General features: G+C 39.4%; 2 protein-coding genes across 9 annotated transcripts in view; one reads left to right on the top strand and one right to left on the bottom strand.

The window, feature by feature from the left end:
* The window catches only part of TMEM94 (transmembrane protein 94), a 64,114-nt gene extending 49,136 nt beyond the window's left edge, over positions 1 to 14,978 (top strand). For all 3 annotated transcript variants that reach the window (XM_026701976.2, XM_087924890.1, XM_087924889.1), the window contains exons 20-31: positions 724 to 839; positions 2,408 to 2,507; positions 3,513 to 3,621; positions 4,630 to 4,819; positions 5,310 to 5,387; positions 6,053 to 6,138; positions 7,376 to 7,457; positions 8,296 to 8,456; positions 9,146 to 9,240; positions 9,363 to 9,456; positions 10,506 to 10,676; positions 12,478 to 14,978. In XM_026701976.2, coding sequence (XP_026557761.1) covers positions 724 to 839; positions 2,408 to 2,507; positions 3,513 to 3,621; positions 4,630 to 4,819; positions 5,310 to 5,387; positions 6,053 to 6,138; positions 7,376 to 7,457; positions 8,296 to 8,456; positions 9,146 to 9,240; positions 9,363 to 9,456; positions 10,506 to 10,676; positions 12,478 to 12,550 — 1,355 coding nt within the window. In that variant the 3' untranslated portion in view covers positions 12,551 to 14,978. The remainder of the gene's footprint in view (positions 1 to 723; positions 840 to 2,407; positions 2,508 to 3,512; positions 3,622 to 4,629; positions 4,820 to 5,309; positions 5,388 to 6,052; positions 6,139 to 7,375; positions 7,458 to 8,295; positions 8,457 to 9,145; positions 9,241 to 9,362; positions 9,457 to 10,505; positions 10,677 to 12,477) is intronic.
* A 405-nt stretch (positions 14,979 to 15,383) lies between these two features.
* The window catches only part of CASKIN2 (CASK interacting protein 2), a 100,840-nt gene continuing 95,264 nt past the window's right edge, over positions 15,384 to 20,959 (bottom strand). For all 6 annotated transcript variants that reach the window (XM_087924888.1, XM_026701981.2, XM_087924885.1 and 3 more), the window contains one exon: positions 15,384 to 18,660. In XM_087924888.1, the coding sequence (XP_087781014.1) occupies positions 18,564 to 18,660 (97 nt within the window). In that variant the 3' untranslated portion in view covers positions 15,384 to 18,563. The remainder of the gene's footprint in view (positions 18,661 to 20,959) is intronic.

Here is a 20,959-nt window from a genome sequence, read left to right as displayed (position 1 = left end):
GAGCCCAGTACAAAGCTGGGCCAAGGTTCTCCTAGACACAACTTGAAGAGTCCCAGATCCTGCATAGTGTCTATTGGTCATAGTACCAAAGACCATGTAATCCTAGAACCAAAGGGCCCCAAACCGCAAAGCCACTCCTGCCAGAATTCAGTTGAATCTGTTGTTCTCCATCCAGACTCTTACCTTCCCAAGAGTAATCTGCCCTCTGTCTTCTACTATATCTTCCTTTGCCCATTATCACTGAGATATTATTGCCTGTTACTTCCCCCCCTTGTGGAACTAGCACTTCTCCCAAACTTGTCATCTCTCGCCCAATCCATGGATCCCATCCAAAATACAGATATAAAGCAAACATTCCCTATACGGCTACCTGTCTTTTCACCACAGAGTATTATCAACCATCCACCTGGAAGCATCAGTACTTTTAAGCTTTTCTACTTGATACACTCCCTTAGTAGGCATTAGATGTAGTTAAAACTTGGCTGAATATGAGATCATGCTTTTGACACTGACTAAGATGAGTTGTTTAAGACATCTTTTATTTTAGGAATGTTGAGTGGGATTTGTCAGCTGATGTAACACAGAAAATCAGCACTTGCACTTCTGGGCTGTCACAGTGCCTTGTGGAGGAAATGTTGGGGAGGGAGTGCCCGGCATTAGAGATTCATAAAAAGCTGCAATAGCAGTCTTCTGTTTTCATGTTGTTGTCTTCTCTGTCCTCAGTCTCCCGAGAAGATGCGGAGGGGATTCTATTGATGGAGGAGGAAGGTCACTCAGATCTTATTAGCTTCCAGCCAACAGACAGTGATATCCCCAGTTTCCTGGAGGACTGTAACAGGGTACAGTTGACATTTCCTTCCTGTCCAGAATAGATTCTCAGCAATTGTTGCAGCTTTGGATGCTTGCATAATTGTATGCTTAATAAGTAGGGAGGAAGGTGGGAAGGTATTGAGAAGAAAGCTCTGCTTAATTTAGCGTGACTTAAAGCAATATATATATGGTACATGTTACCTAATCTAACAGTTTGCTTCCTCAAATTCCCATGGATGTATTAGCATATGTAATGGGAGATTAGAGTTCATTATGACACCTTTTATAGACCGTCCAAATAGCAGAAACCCACGTGTACCAGTGAAGTTCAAAAGATATAATAATCTGACACAAGGAAGTGATGCCAACTGGCTGCAGAACATAGCTGTGCAACTTTTTTGGCGCTAAGAACTCTGAATGTAGAGTCAAGAGAAAGTATGCAGGGGAAAGACAAAAAGCTACATTTGATTGACTTAATTAAATTTAATTCAGTGAAGTTAATACAGCAGCTCTTTCTGTATTTAACAATATAGTTAATGATATCGCTTGATATTGCTTAATGATATTGCTTTTTGTCACATTAGAAATTACAGTGCAGCATCACTGTACATCAACTCTTGGAGGATTTCCAGACACTGCAGCAAAGGAGGGTTTTTTCCCCCTTCTGAAAATTATGTCTTGAAAAAGGAGAATAAAAATTATTTCACTGGCTTAGAGAAAAATAATTAGCTATCTCAGTCTTGAAAATTAACTTTAATTATTCACATATACACGTGAATATATCTACAGTAAATTTTCATTATTTCCAATAGTTATTTTTTGTGAAGTCTTCATGACTGGGGGTTGATTAAGCATCTCAGAAGGGGCCCTTCCTAGTTCTATAGAAAGTAAAGGCAAGGAAAGAGATAAATTCTTTCAGACTTGCAAGAGTCTTTTACTATAGTCTTATGGTTATGGTAAGTATTAGGAGCATTAGTATTTGGTTTCCTGTCTGGATTACCTCAAAGGGTTGACAAGACCAGAATCTAGGAAAAATGAATCTAGAACTGTTAATTTACATAAAGAAAATATTTTCTTAGTAAAGAACTTCATTCATTAAATACTTTATTAGCGAAGAACCTCAATAATGAGCCAAATATTTATTAAGATCCAAGTTCGTCTAGTGGTTAAAGCACCAGGCTAGAAACTGTGAAACTGAGAGTTCTAGTTCCACCTTCGCCATAAAAGCTGGTCATACACTCTCAGCCTAACTCATCTCACAGGATTATTATTATGGGGAAAATAGGAGGAGGATGGAATATTGGATATGTTCACCACCTTGAGTTATTTATTAAAAATAATAAAAGTGGAAAAGGAAGGAAGGAAATGTAAGTGGCATCACTTGAGTCTTTTTGCAAGAGATACCAGCTTGATCTAGTTTGTAGTTCCTAGATTACTGGATATTAGAACTGGATTATATTGCACTGAATTTGGGACATCTTGATTGGTAAGAGCAGACAGTGGCTTTCTTATATATATATCTGCAGAGCATCTGACTATAGGACTATGGATCTTAATAAGTTACCTTTCTTTTGCTTGTTTGCTTTGTTTATTTTAGGCCAAACTACCCCGGGGAATCCACCAGGTGAGACCCCACCTGCAGAACATTGACAACGTGCCTTTGCTCGTTCCTCTGTTTACAGATTCCACCCCAGAAAGTAAGTGAGGGTCAGGCTGGCTGGATTCTTTGTTGCTCAGATTGAAAGGCCCTATGAAAAGTTAAAGGGTGCCAATGAAACAAGAACTCTCTTTATTGGAATGTATGCATAGTCGTTTAGGAAAGACTTATGGAAGACTGGTTTTATATATGGTAACTGCAGGAAGATTATTATATGCCCAAAGAGGGAGAGATACTGAAATATCCCCAATGAAGGGATGGATAGTGAAGGTGGTAGAGCTGGCATTGTTAACAAAACAGTACTCTCTCAGAGACAGGACAATATGTACCCTGTTTCTCCAACAATACGGCCTCCTCCAATAGGAAGTCCCAGCATGTTTTATAGGCATGAAATGAAATTAAGCCCCTCCCCCCAAATTAAGGCCTATATTAAAACATGCGAAATGGTGGGGGGGCTTGCCATTAGGAAGTACTTTTGTTGCACACCCGGATATGGTGCTGCCTGCGTTGACCCCGATACGAAGTGCCCCACCAACGCCGAGGTCAACATCCAAGCCATCACCGCCCATCTGCCCAAAGATGCAAGGGGGGTGGGAATTAAGTCACCCCTGAAAAGACGGCCTAGCCATTTTATCGGGGCTCAAAAAAAAAAAAAGACCCGGACTTATTATATGAGAAACATGGTACTTCTTTAAAAGATGGGAAAAATTTTAACAATTTTTTACTAGAAATATTCAAAATGAAATGGTGATTTCTAGATTTGACAACTGAAAAAAAATGAATAAGTGGCGGGAGGGATTATTGTAAGGTGAGGGAGGAGGATAATGAGTGTTTGCAACCTCTGTAAAGAAGGGTGGAAGTCTCATCTGTAGCTATTTTTCTTTCTTTCTTTAACGCTATTCTTTTCTGTACTTTTTCTTTTCTATTTTTTTTCCTTTTCTTTATAACATTTCCGTATTTGTCTTTTACCTGTATAAAAATAAAAATTAGTCAAAACAATGAAAGCTAGAGGGGTAAGTTCTTTTTTTCCCTTTTCTCTTGCCAGCCATGTGTGAGATGATCAAGATCATGCAGGAGTACGGGGAAGTCACTTGCTGCCTGGGTAGCTCTGCAAACTTGCGCAACAATTGCCTTTTCCTCCAGAGTGATATCAGGTAAGAAGAAGACAGTAGCAGCCTTCAGGCTTTAATCTTCGGCTTTTGAGAAATACAGTATATGACCTCATTCCTGATTTCTTTGCTTTTTGGATGACTTCTCTGCTGTTTTTCATTTCTCAGGCTATGCAAAACATCCCTGAGTCTTAAAAATGACCATTTTTCTTTGCTTTGTCTCAGAGTGCATTTCATGCCTTTGAAAGTACAGTTACATGTTCTCCCTTGCAATCAATAATGGAAGACAATTGTGTGTGGTCTGATTCAGGAGAGAGCAACCACAACTCTCAAACCCAACTTTTCTTAGAGCACCGTAAGAGCATAGAGCTGAAGTTTAGCACTGAATTGATTTTTCCTTTCCTAGCCACTTCATCCCCTTTTTGTGGTCTTGAAAGCTGGGCATTACATTTCTCTTTAAAGTCATGATATCTTTTGTCAGTGAGTTCTTAAAAGAACTGTTGAAGTCTAATCATTGTCTCTCTAGTTTTTAACTGTGAGGGATGCAATATCCCGTTTGGTTGCCATGTGTATAGACTTTTTGCCACTTTGTTAAGACAGAATGTTGCCCGGGGTGCACCATCGTGGAGGTAGTCTATAATTCCTACCCCTTAGAATCCTTAGGTATCGAAGTATAACATCTGTCCTACTGCAAATCTATGGCTCCATATTATGGTGGTTTATTATGGTTTTATCTTACTTTAATACATTATTGATATGCTAAATAAATAAACGTATAGAAGAGAGTTGAAGTGTAAGGCAGTAACATCTGGGACGCGATTTTTCAATGAAATTACACTGGAAAATGTAGCCTCAGATTCTGGAAGTGGTATGTAGACATGCTGATTAGTTGCCAACGACAATGGTCCTCTTGGTTAAGCACTAACATACAATCTACAAATTTCATTGTTTGCTTACAGCCAGCATCGTATTTTTTTAGATCACTTTTTATTTCATTATTTCTGCCTTTTCCCCTGTTGCATTAATCTTCCTTATGTCATATTACCTATACAGCATAGCATTGGATCCTCTCTATCCCTCTCGATGCTCCTGGGAGACCTTTGGTTATGCTACCAGCACAAACCTGACCCATATTTCTGATGAGCTCACGCCTCTTCAGCTCTCTGGCCAGCTGAATAGCTTATCCTGCTCCTTGTCTATTTGTCCCGAAGAAACAATTGGGATCATCAGACTTATAGAGCAAGTAAGTCCACTGTTCTTTCAAGAGGGTAGAACGTATCTTTGTGACATCCATCAAACTCTCGTCTTAATTATGATCATAATGTATTAACGTATTAATATCTCTGCTAGCTTCTAGACTAAATTAGACAAAAGTATACTTCAAATCAATCTAGGTAAACTTCTGGTATGTTTCCCTTTACAGTATAAAGTGGTGTCTGAATATAATTCAGTAGGTTAAGAAATTTAATGGTTCATTTCTTAAAATTATTTTGAATTCTGAGAAAGCATTTGAAAGGCTTGCATTTGATTTGTTTAATTTTGATTAATTAAAAGTAGATTAATTTATTGTATTAATTGCCTTCCTCCATACCTTTTTGGAAAGTATTTGCTCTGAAAAATCGCTTCCTAATAAAAATATTGTCTGTTATTGTAGCAGTAGCCTCTGATGTAAGTCGTAGATTTGCTGGTTTGCTCATACATTAATAATATCCTAAAAATGTGTTCACTTTTAGGCCCGGCATGCAACCTATGGCATACGGAAGTGCTTCCTTTTTCTTCTGCAGTGTCAGCTGACTCTGGTCATCATTCAGGTGAGTTATCCTAAACAATTTCACAAAGCAGAAAAAGCATATTGGTAGAAGAATGTAGCCTCCCAGGAATCCAGTAATAGAAATTAGATTGCTCTAATCTTATCTAATTTGTTATTTCCTGTTTTTTTCCCAAAATAAACATTAGGAAAATGAAAGAAACGTAGAGAGTACTTTGGAGGTAATAGATGTTAGCAATTACTTTTTAGGGGGAAAGAAGCACAGCAATTAAGAGGTGTATGTGTGTATCCAGTAAGCAGATGTCTTATCTAAATTCCTCATGATCTCTTTTTGAGTTTTCCTGTAAGTGTTTTACATGGGCATAATTCAGAGTAGTTCAAGCAGAGTTACAATTGCCACTATGGGGTATACAGTATGCTACTAATATTTCTCTAAAAAGAAGTAAGTTATTTTTCTTTTGAAAATAAATAAAAGTTGATTTTGAAACCCTCAGAAATAGTCAGATCTTCACTATACATTTCTTCTTAATGATCTATCACTATTGTTGTATGTACACTGAAAGCTTTTGCACCGGAGACAGATTCCTTGTGTGTCTAATCACACTTGGTCAATAAAGAATTCTAATATTCTAGATGTCATTGATGTTTTGTTGATTCCTCAATTTCCAGCTTTGCTTCTGATGACGCCTTTTGCTTTGTTGTATGTAGTTCTTGTCTTGCCTGGCACAACTGCCTCCCATTCTCAGTACCACTGACATATTGTGGCTTTCGTGCTTCTGCTACCCATTGCTAAGGTAAGCTATCTGTAATACCCGCCCCCCTCCATATTTTCAGATAGTGGTTTCTTTTCCTAAGTTAAGAAGGGCTAATTTAAGATATGGAATGCTGGATTTGATTTTCATATTCTAGCCACCCTATTGAAGCTACTAGAACAATTTCCATACAGCAGTTACTCTCTAATAAAGGAGAATATTTGTAACTCAGGGTTGAATTGAGGGGGTCTTTGGTGGTCTCTGAGCTCAGTAGTTTTCTTGCAGATGTTTCATTACCCAACTAGATAACATCATTAGTGCTAGAGGTCTATAATATGAGGGAGTCCTCAGTGAATGACACAGTGGGCAAATATTGCACTTCTTTGCAGAACATAAGTTAATACACTTGAACTGATTTTGTTGACTGCCTCTATCACTGTAGACCAGGGATGGGCAACTTAAAACTACTGTAAGCCCCAGTTTGGTGGTCCTCTGGACAGCACACTGAAAGGCAAAGGAAAAATGGTAAACATTGGTTGACTAATTTCCTGCTGATTATGGAGGGGAGGAAAAAAGGCTGTGGCAACTCTTTAGTGAGAGTTACAGTATCTTAAACCATGAATTTCTTGAAGCTACTATCCTCCACAGAAATTGTTTACACTATGTTTGTAATGTCACAGTGTTACTGATTTGATTCTAGTGGTCCCTGGCAACTAATAACACTTAAAAATAAATTTGTGGCTTCTGATCACAAAACTTTGTTCACTTTCGATGTAGAAGTAGATGGAGGGCACCCACAAAGGAGGAAGTGGTATGATGGATTGCAGTGAAATGGCAGTTTCCCAGGAAGGAAGGAACATTCTTAGGAAAGGGGCAAAACAAGCGGCGACACAGTCCCACAGTGGGTCAAAGACAGATAACTAAGATTGCCACTCCTTGGAATCTCCCAGAGAATATCTGCTGGGCTGGGAATAGCCTGGCAAGATTCTGTCTATTGGTGTGAGCAAATAAAGAACTGAACTTGGGCATCTCTCTTGTTCTTGGGGGTGAGCCTGACAAGATGTCTAAACGGCTTCATATGCTTGTTGCATTCTAATGTTCTAGACCAAGGGTCTTCAGACTTGGCAAGTTTAAGACTTGTGGACTTCAACTCCCAGAATTCCTGTGCCAACATGACTTGAATTCTGGGAGTTGAAGTCCACAAGTCTTAAAGCTGTCAAGTTTGAAGATCCCTCTTCTAGACTATCTTTCACATTAATTACCTTATTATTTTTTCAAGTGTGTCCCTTCTGGGAAAGCCCCCTCATAGTTCCATTATGTCAATGGCGACTGGGAAAAACTTGATCTTCATTCCTAAAAAGGTAAGGCAATGTTTCAATTGGATGTCTTACTTGCTTGGGGTACAAGGAAACTTTACAAAGGGTTAATTGTCTAGCCAGTTGCTTATAAATGATCCCCCCTTCCTTTCCAATAGATACCTTATTGACCAGGTTCCAACTTGTGCAAGAAAAGTCTGTTAGATTTCTGGCTGGGACTAAACAAATTTTCTTTCCTCTTTTGCATCAGACAGATCTAAATCCAATTATTTATTAAATTTCTTTGCTGCTGACTCACAAACAATACAATACTTTTAAACTGTACTCTTATCATGAAATTTCCATAGCACCAAACCTCATGAGCCTCTGCCTATGAGAATGTGAAGGCAACTATGCTGGGGGTTTGGAAACTATGCTGGTGATGTTGGACCAAGCATGGAGGGACTGTTTTTGAACCTGGTTGCTCTGTGGATACTGATGGTTTCAAGTGTTTTTGTTTTTAACTTCAGAGGAACTTACTGCTGTGTAAGGATTTTCTCAGTATGTTTGTTAGAAGTTCACATCTAATCCCTGTGGTTGATTTTCAAGGGCTCTTCTCGGTAACCGAGAAGTAACCAAATCTTCTGGACTCTATACATTGAGAAAGCCACCCAAAAAACCAGCAATGCATTTCCTCCAAATCACTAGGAGATGGCTAATTTCATCCTTCCTAGACCACAGAGCAACAGCAACCATGTGGCCCCTATGACAATCCAGTTTATTTTAAGTAGCAACCCAATTGCATAGTGGAGCAACTGGTAATTTGGCTCTTTTGCAATTGCAACTCGGCTACTTAAAGTCATCTTCCCCACATAACCACTGGTCTTTTTGGCAATGTTTGTAGACTCAGCATTACTTCCTCTTCTGCTTCCTGTTGAAGTTCAGCCTCACCATCTGTTCCTGCTTGGCTTGTTTTGGCTACTTGCTGCAAGATTACTGTGCAAACTTCAACTCATCCAACTTCAGCATGAATGTCACAGGCTGCTTCTCCCTTGTGCTGCAAAGGTAGGCTTCAGAGATCTCTTGAACTTCCCAAATGCAGCAGCTGGAAGCATTGTGCTGTAGGTATATGCAATGTTTAGCTGGACATTTTTAAATATTTTGTTCCAAGCTGGCATAGCCTACAATATTTTTTCCCAGAGTTAAAAAAATTAGAAGTGTGAAGAGTCATAGAATAGATGCTTTTTCCAGGCTGTGTGGCTGAGCATGTGGGCAAAAAATTAAATTCCTTGCTGCTAGATACTGGTTACATTAATTCAACTCTGCTCTTTCTGGATTTCTGAGATCATCTCAGATTTAAATCTGTCAATTTCAACAAGTTGTTGAGGCCATAATTTAGTCTAGAAGGTACCTTCCTTACATTGCCATAATTATCATGGTTGATAAAGTAGATATAGGTGTTGTAATTTTGCCAATGCCTTCTCCTTCACTCACTCACTTTCATTCATACACATATATACACACATGGACACATATTTCTTTCAAGAAGTTCTTGGTCACCAATTGCCTTATTATAATGCTATGTCCATGACCATCTGTGGTTGACCAGTTAATCCAATAAAAGAAGGTATCTAATTGGAATTGCAGAACCCCTATCACCTACAGATTACTCATAAGGCTCCTTCCTGATCCATTCCTTTACAAGAAGCATGTTTATTCCTTTAACATTGATCCATCCATTTTTTTCCCCCCAGTGGAGCAGAACGTCCGCCAGATTGGTTTGGAACTTTCTCCAATGTTATTCTCCTAGCCCAGAAATTTACAGCTGGAATGATTGTCTTACACATTGGTAAGCGGTTATTAGTCCTTGCTTCATATGGTGGTAAGGAATGGTCTTGCCTGCGGTTGGGTAGATTTTACCCTACCTGCTGCAAAGCTGCAAATAAAAAACAAGTTGGTTTTTCTTTGCAGTGTTTATATCAGTCACCCATGTCCATCGTACCAAACCACTGTGGAAGAAAAGCCCCTTCACTAACTTCTGGTGGACTCTGACAGTAGTGGTTGTGTGAGTCTCTTTTCCTAATTCTTAGAAACTGCAGCTGAATCTAGTCAGCCTTTTTTAACAAGTTGGCTTTGTTTTTAACCAATACTCCTTTATCACCTAAGTATATATATGTTTATCACCTTTATATATATGTATTTATATATATATTATCACCTTTATATATATTTATATATCCTTTATCACCTTTATATATATGTTTGACTGGGAAACAGCATCATATTTCAGTCATTTTATGGATATGTGTTTCGGGAATGCCACAATTTTCTGTGTCTCTTTTCAGATTTCTAATCATTTCCTTAGCTTTGGCACTTTTAATGTATTTCACGGTCTACAGCAGGAATTCTTAATCTTATTGTATCATGGACCACTTTGAACATCTGGTGAAACCTACAGATACATTCCCAGAAACTATATGTTTAAGTGCATAACATAAAAGACATAGATTCTATAAAAAAACAGTCAACATATGCTCAATATATGTATCAAAAATAATTTAAATAATTCTAGATAGTGAGATTTTTTGAAATTCATCCATATTTTGGCAATTTAGAGGCCACGTATTAATTACTTTGCTGTCTACATTCTTTATTAAAGAAAAAATAATAATTAGTGGTCAGGGAGTATAATTTTTTCCCATCCAAATTCACAGACCCTCCTGAATCTATCCATGGACACCTTAGGGCTCTCTAGTCCCTAGGGTAAGATCTCCTGGCCTACACCACCATCTTGAAGATTCTTTGTGGATGTGTCAGGAATGGGTAACCCGTGGATCTTCAGATACTCTAAAATACAATTCCCAATAACTCCAACCATCCAATCTGGTGGTGAGGAGCTCTGGTATCTGCAGTAAAACAGCACCTTGAGATTCACAGGTTGCCTCCATATGAGGTGGATCCCATTGGCTCTTATTAAAATTCAGCACCAAGGTTTCCTTCTTGCTTCTGTGTATTCCACTATGTCTTCTCTTCTGCCAGCAGCCACATTTGAGAGAAGACCCCATCTCCCTTCCAAGAATGATGGTGCTCACAGATTGTTTTCTTATATTACAGGTTGCTGGGCCAGGTTGTTCAGACCTTTGTGGACTTGAAACTGTGGGTGAATTCTGAGTCTCCAGTGACTTACCAAGTGAATGACATTCCCATGGCCTCCTGGCTGCTGGGGTTGCTCTCTCTTGTCCTTGTGGTGATAATCAATGAGACTGTCAAACTCCACGAAATCAGGTAAGAGTAACTCACTGAGTAGTCCAGCCTTGTTTAGCATTTCTAGTACTTCAGGTATCTTGTATATATTATGAGTCTTGGAATTTGTTAAAGCAGGTAGGGAGGGACCTCCCTCCTTCTTATGTTAGATTGATAAGGAAAAAAGAAACAACATCCCTTTGTCCAAAGAATGAGTGGTGTGCATGAGAGCTCCATGTTGACACCTCCTTATGGCTACTGGCTTCTGCAGCACCTTCATACAAAACGATAAAAAAGCATTCCATCATGCATAGAAATCTTTCAGCCTTGCGAGATAGACCAGACAGGAGACACGTCTAGATGAGCTAATTCTACTTGATTGTCAGGTTTCTTTAACAGTATCTTGCAAGTCCGAAAATATATCTTATTCCACACCCCCTTTATGGCTCAAGAAACTAGGGACAGTCTCTTGTGAACCTCTTGCCCTGCCCACATTCATACTATGGGCTAAGTTGCCTAAAATGGCAACTCAGTTGCCTTTTTACCTTGTCTCACAAGGCCAATCCCATATACCACGACATCACCAAATATATCTATTTATATACGCAACATGAAAGCATTTTGGTGAAGGTTGAAGATGGGTGGCTGTTGCCCACAGTATGCCTAGTGTAGGCCAGAGCATGTGTATTGCAAACCTGGACTGCAAATGAAGTGTGTCCTGCTGGTTCAGACTAGCTCTGCTCTTTTCAGCAATAGCCTTAAAGCCTGTATGGTATTCTTATTTCCCATTTCCCCTTCGCTCTTTGCTTCTCTTGTTAAAAAGAAAAACTCCTATTTTGCTAAAGGAAATCATTATTGTCCTTCTCCTCCCTCTCCTCCCTCTTCAAAGGGAGAATAATTTTGTGCTATTTAGCCATAGCAATGGCAATAGCACTTAGACTTATATACCCCTTCACATTGTTGTACAGCCCTCTCTAAGTGGTTTATAGAGCCTTTTGCCCCCAACAATCTGGGTCCTCATTTTACTGACTCTGGAAGGATGGAAGGCTGAGTCAACCTTGAGCTCCATCAGAATGGAACTCTAGGCTGTGGGCAGAGTTTGCCTGCAATTCTGCCTTCTAACCACTGTGCCACCAGGTGCAGAGTTACTTAGTGTACAACAGTAATTTTGTCTCATTGTCCAACTGGCGCCTTTGGAAGGTCAAGAATACATTGACAAGGATTAGGGGCAAAACAGCTGTGAAAGGAAAGGAGCATTAACCCATATCATGGAGGGAGGCCCGTAGAGGAGGCCAAGAATTCAAGGCACCCTTTGACAAATATGCAATGTGGAAATATTCTGCAGGTCATCATGATATAATTGGAAATCATTTTATTTCCAGTTATCCAAGGAAGCTTATTTAAAAAAAGAGACTCGAGTCAGATAGCCTCCAAATTCTGCTGTGCATGCAGTGCGTGTATCAGATAGAACTGTTAATGCACCTTCGTTTGGGGTTTTTTATGACTAATGGGCTTAGTTGCTGTTCTTTACTGCTGCCTTCCTTTACTGAACTGTCCAAACAAGCCTGCATGGTAACTAATGTAGTAGCTTTTTCCTAGATGAGCCATTGTAAATGCATCTTTGCATCACAGGAGATTTACTAAGGGGAAGCTGCTCTTGCAGAAAAGCCTCTGTTAACTTGAAAAATTTCTGATAATTTTCCAAAGAGCTTAAAAACAGCTGCATCAAATCATGGGAATGTATAAAAAAAATCTTTGAGCAATGTTTAGGGTAGCTTAGATTATAGGAACAGCACTACTTCCTGTTGTCTTTTCTTCATTTATTTATTTTTTCTCTCTGTAGGGTTCGGGTGCGTTACCAGAAGAGACAGAAGCTGCAGTTTGAAACTAAGCTGGGCATGAATTCTCCTTTTTAATCCCTTCACGTTGGATGTGCCCTAGAGGGCTGCATGTCCCTTTTGTGCCCAGCCTTGTCACTTAGGAGAGAGGGAGAGCAACAGCCTTACAGAGGAATCCCTCTATGGTCTGATTGAAAGGTCAGCAGGGGTCCAGGCAAAGGGTTGACATTGGGACAATGACACACAGACAGCTGTCCTTGCCATTATTTATTTTGGGACCTCCTCCAGTGATGCTTCTTGGAATCTCTCCGGTTGGCATGGATCTAAGAGCAGGAAATTGTCCCTGATAACTTTTTCAGGTTCCATGATTTTAATCTTTAATTGTCACTTGTTGACCTCTCTGCTGTTGGCTGCTTCTGTTCAAGTGTGTCTGGCTTTCCCTGTCCTGCTAGGCCCTGCAAGGAAGGCCCAAAGAGGCCCTCAGCTGCAGCTGCAGCAGCAAAGTTTCCCTCTCCTAATATAGTGGTGAGACTGCCCTTTGGAAGAGAGAGGAACAAACCACGGCTGAAGTAAAGTATTGGAGAGAATTGGATGCAAAAGTGACTTGCAGGCAGGCTCTCAAATTAAACTCCCCTGGGACATGATGTTGTCTGTTATCCCTAACTAGCAAGCCAGGCCTTTCATCCATACAGTGAGAGCATTGATGGGGAAAGTTAGTTTGTGGGTTTCTCAGCTTGGCCAGGTGCCATATTTTCTTAACGCTCCATGCTAATTGGCTAGATTTGGGTATGTGTGGTAATGTTTCACACACACACACACACCCAAGGACTGGGAAGCCACAAGAATCCATGCGAAATGGTAAACATGGAAGTCAAAGTGTCCCCCAAAAGTCGCCTGAACCAGAGCTGTGGCAGGAGTTTGTATTTCCTTCTGTGAGAGCACATTTGCAGGCAACTGTCTCCAGTTGCTTTGAATGCGTGAAGGCAGGTGACGCTGGCCGTATCTCTTCCTGCCTCAAGTCCATGGGCTGGATGGTCACTTCTCAGGCCCAGCAGAGAGAGGCCTTTAGCTGAATGTCGTCCTTGCGTATACTTCAAAGCATATTTGAGCGGAATCTCGAGTTAGTGAACTTACAAACACAAAATACCTCATTCCAAAGTCTTGCCCCCCGAGAAAAGATATTTTTCTGATGGGAACCTGCATACCCCTACCCCTATCTCGTTTCTTAAAAGGCCAGTTTAGCTATGAAGAGTAATTTTCTCTAAGCAGAAGGCTAGCGCCATTATGTTCTGCTCTCAGTTTTCTTTCCACTTCTTCAGATTATTGTCCTATAATAAGGCTATATTGTATGATCCATATTAAGGCTGTCCCAGACATAACATGCAGGTAAAATAGTGGGAGATGTTTAATTTAAAAACTGTTTTGGTCAGATTTTGAGCTGCAGCGTAACACACCCAACTGCCATAGATAAGGGTGAGACAATCCCAATTCATTTCTTACTGCTGTATTTAAAATTACTGATTGATTGTGACTGATCCCACAGTGCTCTGAGGGGACATTATCTTTCCATAGTGGGCAAAATGATATTCAGCTTTGCCAGGAAATAATCACAGATTGATGCCTGACAGTATTGGGACACTTTTCTGAAAAAAAGAGAAGGTTTTCTATCTGGAAGATTTTTAGAAACTTGATCTATGGTCCTCCACGTACAACAAGCAGAGTTTATTGATTTGTGACCTCTAATTGATTTGGCCTTGGGAAAGTGATCAGTAACTTATTATTACATTTCTAAATAGTTTACTGCCTAGACATTTCCTTTTGTTCAACTTTGCTGCCGTCCACATATAGTTAAAGCCTGTCATTTTCTCAATTTATTATTATCTGGATTTCTAAGAACAATGAGGTTTGGAATATGTATTCTGGTCCACACAACCATTTTATTAACAAGCTACGATGTGGTCCATGATCTGAATCCTTTTTGGGGTTGAGTAACCTGCTCAATCCCAGGTTAAAATGCCAGGATGTGGAGAAAGGGAGGGGTTCCTTTGCTGTAGGAATAAGGATTTCCTAACAGATTTTTAAAAACCCTCTTAGGCCATTTTAATATATAACAGTGGATGAAAACCAAGTCTCCTAGAGAAGGTGCTTCCTATAATTATTATTTTTCTATCTCTCAAAGCTAAAAATGACTTTTCTCCTCCTCCTCTCCTATTCTCATCTCTCCTTAGTGGTACTCAATTAGAGTTATCCCATGACTGAAAAGCCTTTTTCATGGTGGTCTCCTGAAGAACTTGCTGCCTTTAGTCAGACAGGGCTTCAGAAAAGTGTGGGGCATTGCCTTAGGAACGAATTTCACTTAACAGTTTGTTTTTAAATGGTGTACATTTTATATTTAAGATTTTTGGGATGGATGTAAAATAGATTTGTATTAAAACTTGTAAATTGTATAAAGAAACCAAGAGCACCTGATATGAATGGCAATAAATGATTGTCTTTGATATAGCAATGGTTTTTTTTTGTTTTATTTTGCAAATCATCTTTGGAGAACAAATTGGATAGACTTCATTGTAGGCCATACCACTTGCTTAGCTGAGCAGAGTTCTGGAGATTGACAACATATATGGCTGAAGAGCTCTTGCTCTCAGGAATGGGGAAATACAAAGATTTTATATAGTGGAGAAAGCAGCTTTATGAGGCTTGGAATTCACCTTATAACCTCTTCAAGGATGCTCCTTGAAAAGCATTTTCAACTAGAGACCTACATGTTTGTAAGGTTGGTTCTTTGGAGGGAATGATTTATTTGTGATGTGGTTAAGTGACAACTGGCTAGGTTTGTTCTCCTCACCCACAATATTTTAAATCAAAATAACATTAATGAGATCTGGAATGAAAAGACCTCACAAAGTGGCTAATAGAACAGTTGCCTTTATTAGTGGTAGACTGTGAGGTCTGATGTGGTGTGCCAGACTTCCACTGTGTATAGAAAGCTGCATGAATTTCTTTAAAGTTATAAAGCCTTAGTAAGACCACACTTAAAATACTGCATCCAGTTTGGGTCGCCATGTTATATAAAAGATGTAGAGCCTCTGGAAAAGAATGCAGAAAAGAGCAACAAAGATGATTAGGGGGCTGAAGGCTTAAAACATATGAAGAACGGTTGCAGAAGTGGTGAAAAAAAGGACTAGGGTAACATGAGAGCAGTGCTCCAATATCTAAGGGGCTGCCACAAAGATTTGCTATTTACCAAAGCCCCAGAAAGCAAAACAAGAAACAATGGTTGGAAACTAATCAAGGGAGAGAAGCAATCTAGAGTTAAAGAGAAATTGCCTAACAGTGAGAACAATTAATCAATGGAACAGCTTGCCTTCAGAAGTTGTAGGTGCTCAATCACTGCAGGCTTTTAAGAAGAGACTGGACAACCATTCATTTGAAATAGGGTCTCCTGCTCCTCCAATGTACCTTCCAAGTCTCTTATTCTGTTAACATGCTGAGTAGGAAGGGCCTATTTCTTCTCTTTGGCAGCTCCTTTTGAAATGTTTTACACACTCAGACCTGAGAATTTGTATATTACACTGTACCTGAATTGTAAAGTCAGCACTCATGGTTTATGGTCTCTAAAGAAAACTTGTAAAGTCCCTTAAGCTCCATCTGCTAACACTAATAATATATTCACACAGTCAATTCATCTGAAAGCAAAAAAGGCGACTCAGCCAGCCAGGCAAGGCCATCAAAAGGGAAAATTATTTCCACTGTTTAATACCATCAAATTGTAAGGTGTGTTAGTGGAAAACAATAAGCCATGATTAACATTTAACAAGATTTAAACTTTTTAAAAATGTCAGATGTTCTCATGAAGTAATTTCCCCATCATTTCCTACTCCAAGGCCGGTTAGACTCAGCTGCATCCATACATAATTTACACAGCATACAATATATTTAAAATAAACTACGAATTCTTTAAAAATAAGCATTCTTTGAAAGAGCAAATAAAAAACCAAACAGACTGGATTCTCTCAGGGATAAGAAGAAAGAAAAGCATTTTACTGCCTCCTAGTGGCTCAGACAGTAATGTGGTTCCACCCAGATCATAAAATACAACAGATCTTTGATTAGTAAATATATAACAAACCCACATTTTAAAAATATATACATATCTTTAAATTTTTTTACAGTTATCAATAGTGGGGGGGAAAAAACAAGCTTTGCCAGTCAGTAAAGTGTGAAATGTATAATCTATTTAGAAAAAAAGTTTTATAGGGAGCCTTTTTGAAAAGTGCCACTAGTTGCAGCTATTACTCTTACAGCCCTAGTAGTCAACCAAAGGCTGACTAATCCACTTGACACTGGATAAAAAGAGTCAAACATGAGGAGAAACTAGACCTAGAGCAAAGAACGGCTAAAAGGCTCCTTTGTCTTGCCAGTCCTATTTACTATTTTCCCTCCCCCTTTTTATTTCTAAAGAAATCAAGCACTTGCCTTTTGTGATTCATCACTGAGAAAAGGAAGAATTGTGCTTTCTGGGTTCTATCAGCAGAGGGCTTCCTAGCAATGAAGGGAGCCCTTACCCTCCTGGTAAACCCTTTAAGACAGCAAAAATCTTCAAAAGGGAGGGCATTGTCATAGTTTCAGGCATAACTTTAAAAAAAAAAATCTTGGCTATAGTCTGTAGCTTATAAACATAATTTGTGTGCAACTTCTCCCTTCTCTCACTTCAAAGAAGATCATCTCTGAAATACAGTAGGGCAACATAGCCATAGCTTGGCTCTTGTCTTCTAGGTTCTTGTCCGTGAGTTTAATAATAAGCTTATAGGCACTCTTTGAGCTGGGGAAAGGACTAAGTGGGGCAGTTCTGCAAACGTTTGGAGCCCAAATTCTGCCGTTTTTCATTTCCCTAAAAAGGCCACAGCTCTAATTAACTGTCAAAAGTGTTTTGTTCCCTGCAGAGAAGAACACCGTAAGTGAAAAAAAAAATCACTTAATATAGCTACAACAGAAACTCAGTTGGCGTGTTAGCATATTTTTATAATCATCACTAGAGCAGGGGCCCCCAACCTTTTGGGCACCAGGGACCGGTTCTGTGGAGAAAGGTTTTTCCGTGGACCTGAGGAGGCATGGTTTTGCATGCTGCCTGCGTCCCACTGAAGGGGCTTTGCTTGTTTGCACAGACCGGTTGCTGGCATGCTGTGGTCTGGTGCCAGGCCACTGACCAGGGGTTAGGGACCTCTGCACTAGGGGTTTTGCTAAACTAGTTGGTATTTCTCTCACAGAGTCTACTGAAAGTGGGGGAAATGGAAGACAAGGTTCTCTGCTCTCTGGTCTTCCAGTCCCATACATTGCATAAGTCCAAACGATTTGGGAGTGGTCAAGTAGCTTTCAGTTCTTCCCAAAACATTTGCTTTGAAATGTTGTGTGCAATTTTTTTTTGTGAATCACAGCCTATGGCATGTACTTTTTGAACAGAAGGAGATTTAAAGCCCACTGGTTATATAGTGTTTTCTGTATTGATATGCTGAAATGGCCTCAGGGATTTGCCTTGTCCTGCAAGCTGCCAACAACCAACCAGTGAACCACTATATCTGAAGAAATTGACACAATGCTTCTACTATTGAAATGACAAAATCCATGAACAAAGAATGAGTTCGTTTTGAGAAGAAATGTAGGTCTATGTGGCGGGAGGAGACCTTTTGAGAAGCTCACAGTGACACTGATAATCTTATTCCACAATTAGCCTGAGTAGAGATACTTCTGCCCCTTTACAACTGCAGTGTGGTGTGCACCATTAGTTCATAAGGCAGCACAGTTGCTCTGGTGTATAGGTAGAAACCGAGTCAATCTGCATTGGAGTGCTTGCTTCATCTTGTGTCAAAGCGCTAGAAAGCACCAGAGCATAAGTAGCTATTTGGGGGTGGTTTCCAGCTGGAAGTGAAGATCTGGGAGCCTCTATCCAGCAAAACATGTTGAGTAAGCAAGATGCTAAAGTGCAGGAGGAGAAACTAGAAGTACTTGTGAGACTCATCTCAGAGCTTGTCCACCTTATATATGTCAGGTTAGAAGCGGGAACCTATTATAATGCATGCCGAGAAGCTGGTGCTCAGTCCAACATGGCATCCAGCTGCTCAGCTAGGTCGTTGAACATGTTGCTGATGTCTTCAAGAATGTTCTTGGCTGAGTGTGTTGTCCCATAGCAGCTGCAGAAGAAGAAGAGAAATACCAAATGAATGCAGGGTTTGAGCAAAATTGACAGGTCGAATTTTGTGGGAGCTGAAGATCATTTCATTCACACGCTTGATACAATTGCTTATCCTTCTTAATAGGAATGTCTTCCCCAAAATGGACTGCTTTCATACTCATGATAATTATATTTTACAGCCGTTTCAGTCTTTAAGGTGCTGCTGTTAAATTTCTGTACATTTTTCAGAATAAGAACACCTAGACCAATTCTTCCATCAGAGAGAGAGAATAGAGATGAATCTGATCTTAGAAAGAAGCCGCCAATTATTATTTAATTTAGCGGTGCTGGAGTTTTATTCCTAGGATTTTCTATCTTGTCCAGCTATCATGGACAGGCTTTGGATAACATGTACCTCAACACAGAGGAGCAATGTGTGTTGGTCTGAAAGAAGAAAATAGGAAAAAAATTCATGGCTGAATATGTTGGATGTTTATCTTAAGTTGCACCTTTGAATATATTATAAAATATATCCACATATGGAAAGTTTTTTTAATGTGCCAAAAATGGCAACTTATATTTTGAAGTACAAAGCTCGTGTACTTGAATGAGTTATATTTGCAGCTTACTCTTATCCCCAGATAGCTCACAAGACAATTTATGGGGGAAAAAATTAAAAATATATAAAAACAATTAAACCACAAGAAGCAGCAAAAGTAATGGGTACTTTTAAGCATTTACATCAACTAACAGGTTTGGCTCCTGCTCAATTCCTCCTTAGGCACATGCAGGTAAGGCGAGTTTACTCATCTCTAATGACCTAAGTGTGAGAGCCCACTGTAACTACATAGCCAAAAAGGTGTTAAGAGTTATTAACCTAATCCTACGTAGCTTTTTCTCTGGTAGTATCACACTACTAACTAGAGCATACAAAACATTTGCTAGACTTGAATACAGCTCATCAGTCTGGAACCCGCATTATGTATCTGATATTAGCACAGTTGAGAAAGTCCAGAAATATTTCACAAGAAGAGTTCTCCACTCCTCTACTCATTGCAGAATACCTTATGCCACCAGACTTGAAATTCTAGACCTAGAAAACCTAGAACTACACCGCCTTCGGTACATAAAATTATATATTGCAATGTCCTACCTGTCAATGAATACTTCAGCTTCAACCATAACAATACAAAAGCACACAACAGATACAAACTGAAGGTAAACTGCACCAAACTTGATTGCAGGAAATACGACTTCAGCAGCAGAGTAGTCAATGGAATACTCTACCTGACTGTGGTTTCTTCCCCAAACCCCAAAAACTTTAACCTTAGACTGTCCACTATTAACCTCACCCCTTTCCTAAGAGGTCTGTAGGGGTGTGCATAAGTGCATCAATGTGCCTACCATCTCTGTCCTATTGTTTCTTTTTATTTTTCCTATATGTATCCATTTCATGTATTCATAACTATGTTTATACTTATACCTGTTATCTTATAATCACTTGATAAAATAAAAAAAATAAAAAAATAAAGTTCCTCTCTTTCTCTCTCTCTCTTTCTCTCTCTTGCACACGCACACACACACTTTAATTTTTTTCAAATGATGGGTAGTCTTGGTGGTTAGTTATGGCTACAAAACTAAATCCTGACAAAGTAAAAAAAATGCTGGTTAGTTATCCCACTGCTTCAGAGTGGTGATTCTTCCTTTAATAAAAGCTATATTTCCCCTTTTAAAACAGATACAGGAATTGCCTCCAAAACTCTTTCTCTGAGAATAGGTAATGAAGTTTTATCATTAATAAAAGGTCATTTATTAGCTGCATCTTTTACATAAGCAGGACTACTTTTTCTAGGTCTGTCATGCTGATCTATGCATTTAAACTCCGAAGAAAACTATGGCAATATACTTTACACTAAGACTGGTCTAAAGGTGACTTGGAAATTCTGTCAATACAGATTGATGCTACCTGTCAATAACAGAGGCTGGTAAAGAGGAACATAACCAGCTGACTTTTTGGCAACAACTTCCAAGCTTGGTATAAGAGACTATCTCTCTCTTGCACCCACATGAGCCCAGCTGCTACATAGGTTTTGCTCGCTTTGAAGTCTGAGCAAGAATAGGCTATCACAATTACAACAGGGTGCAAAAACATGTGGTTTTGAAGAAATGATCTACATAGCTTGTTCCAATTTAGACGGTTCTGTGGCCCTTTCATGTTGCTACGTGGTAGCAGTGGGGGAAGAGAAATTTGGCCGTAGCACCATAACTTGGAAGAAATGGCAGAACCATTAAAGACAAAATAGCATATATGTAATTTC

This window comes from Pseudonaja textilis, chromosome 2 (assembly GCF_049901715.1).
Source record: "Pseudonaja textilis isolate UNSWEBS1 chromosome 2, rPseTex1.2, whole genome shotgun sequence".
NCBI classification, from domain to species: domain Eukaryota; kingdom Metazoa; phylum Chordata; class Lepidosauria; order Squamata; family Elapidae; genus Pseudonaja; species Pseudonaja textilis.
This window is presented reverse-complemented; position numbering and strand designations above follow the sequence as displayed.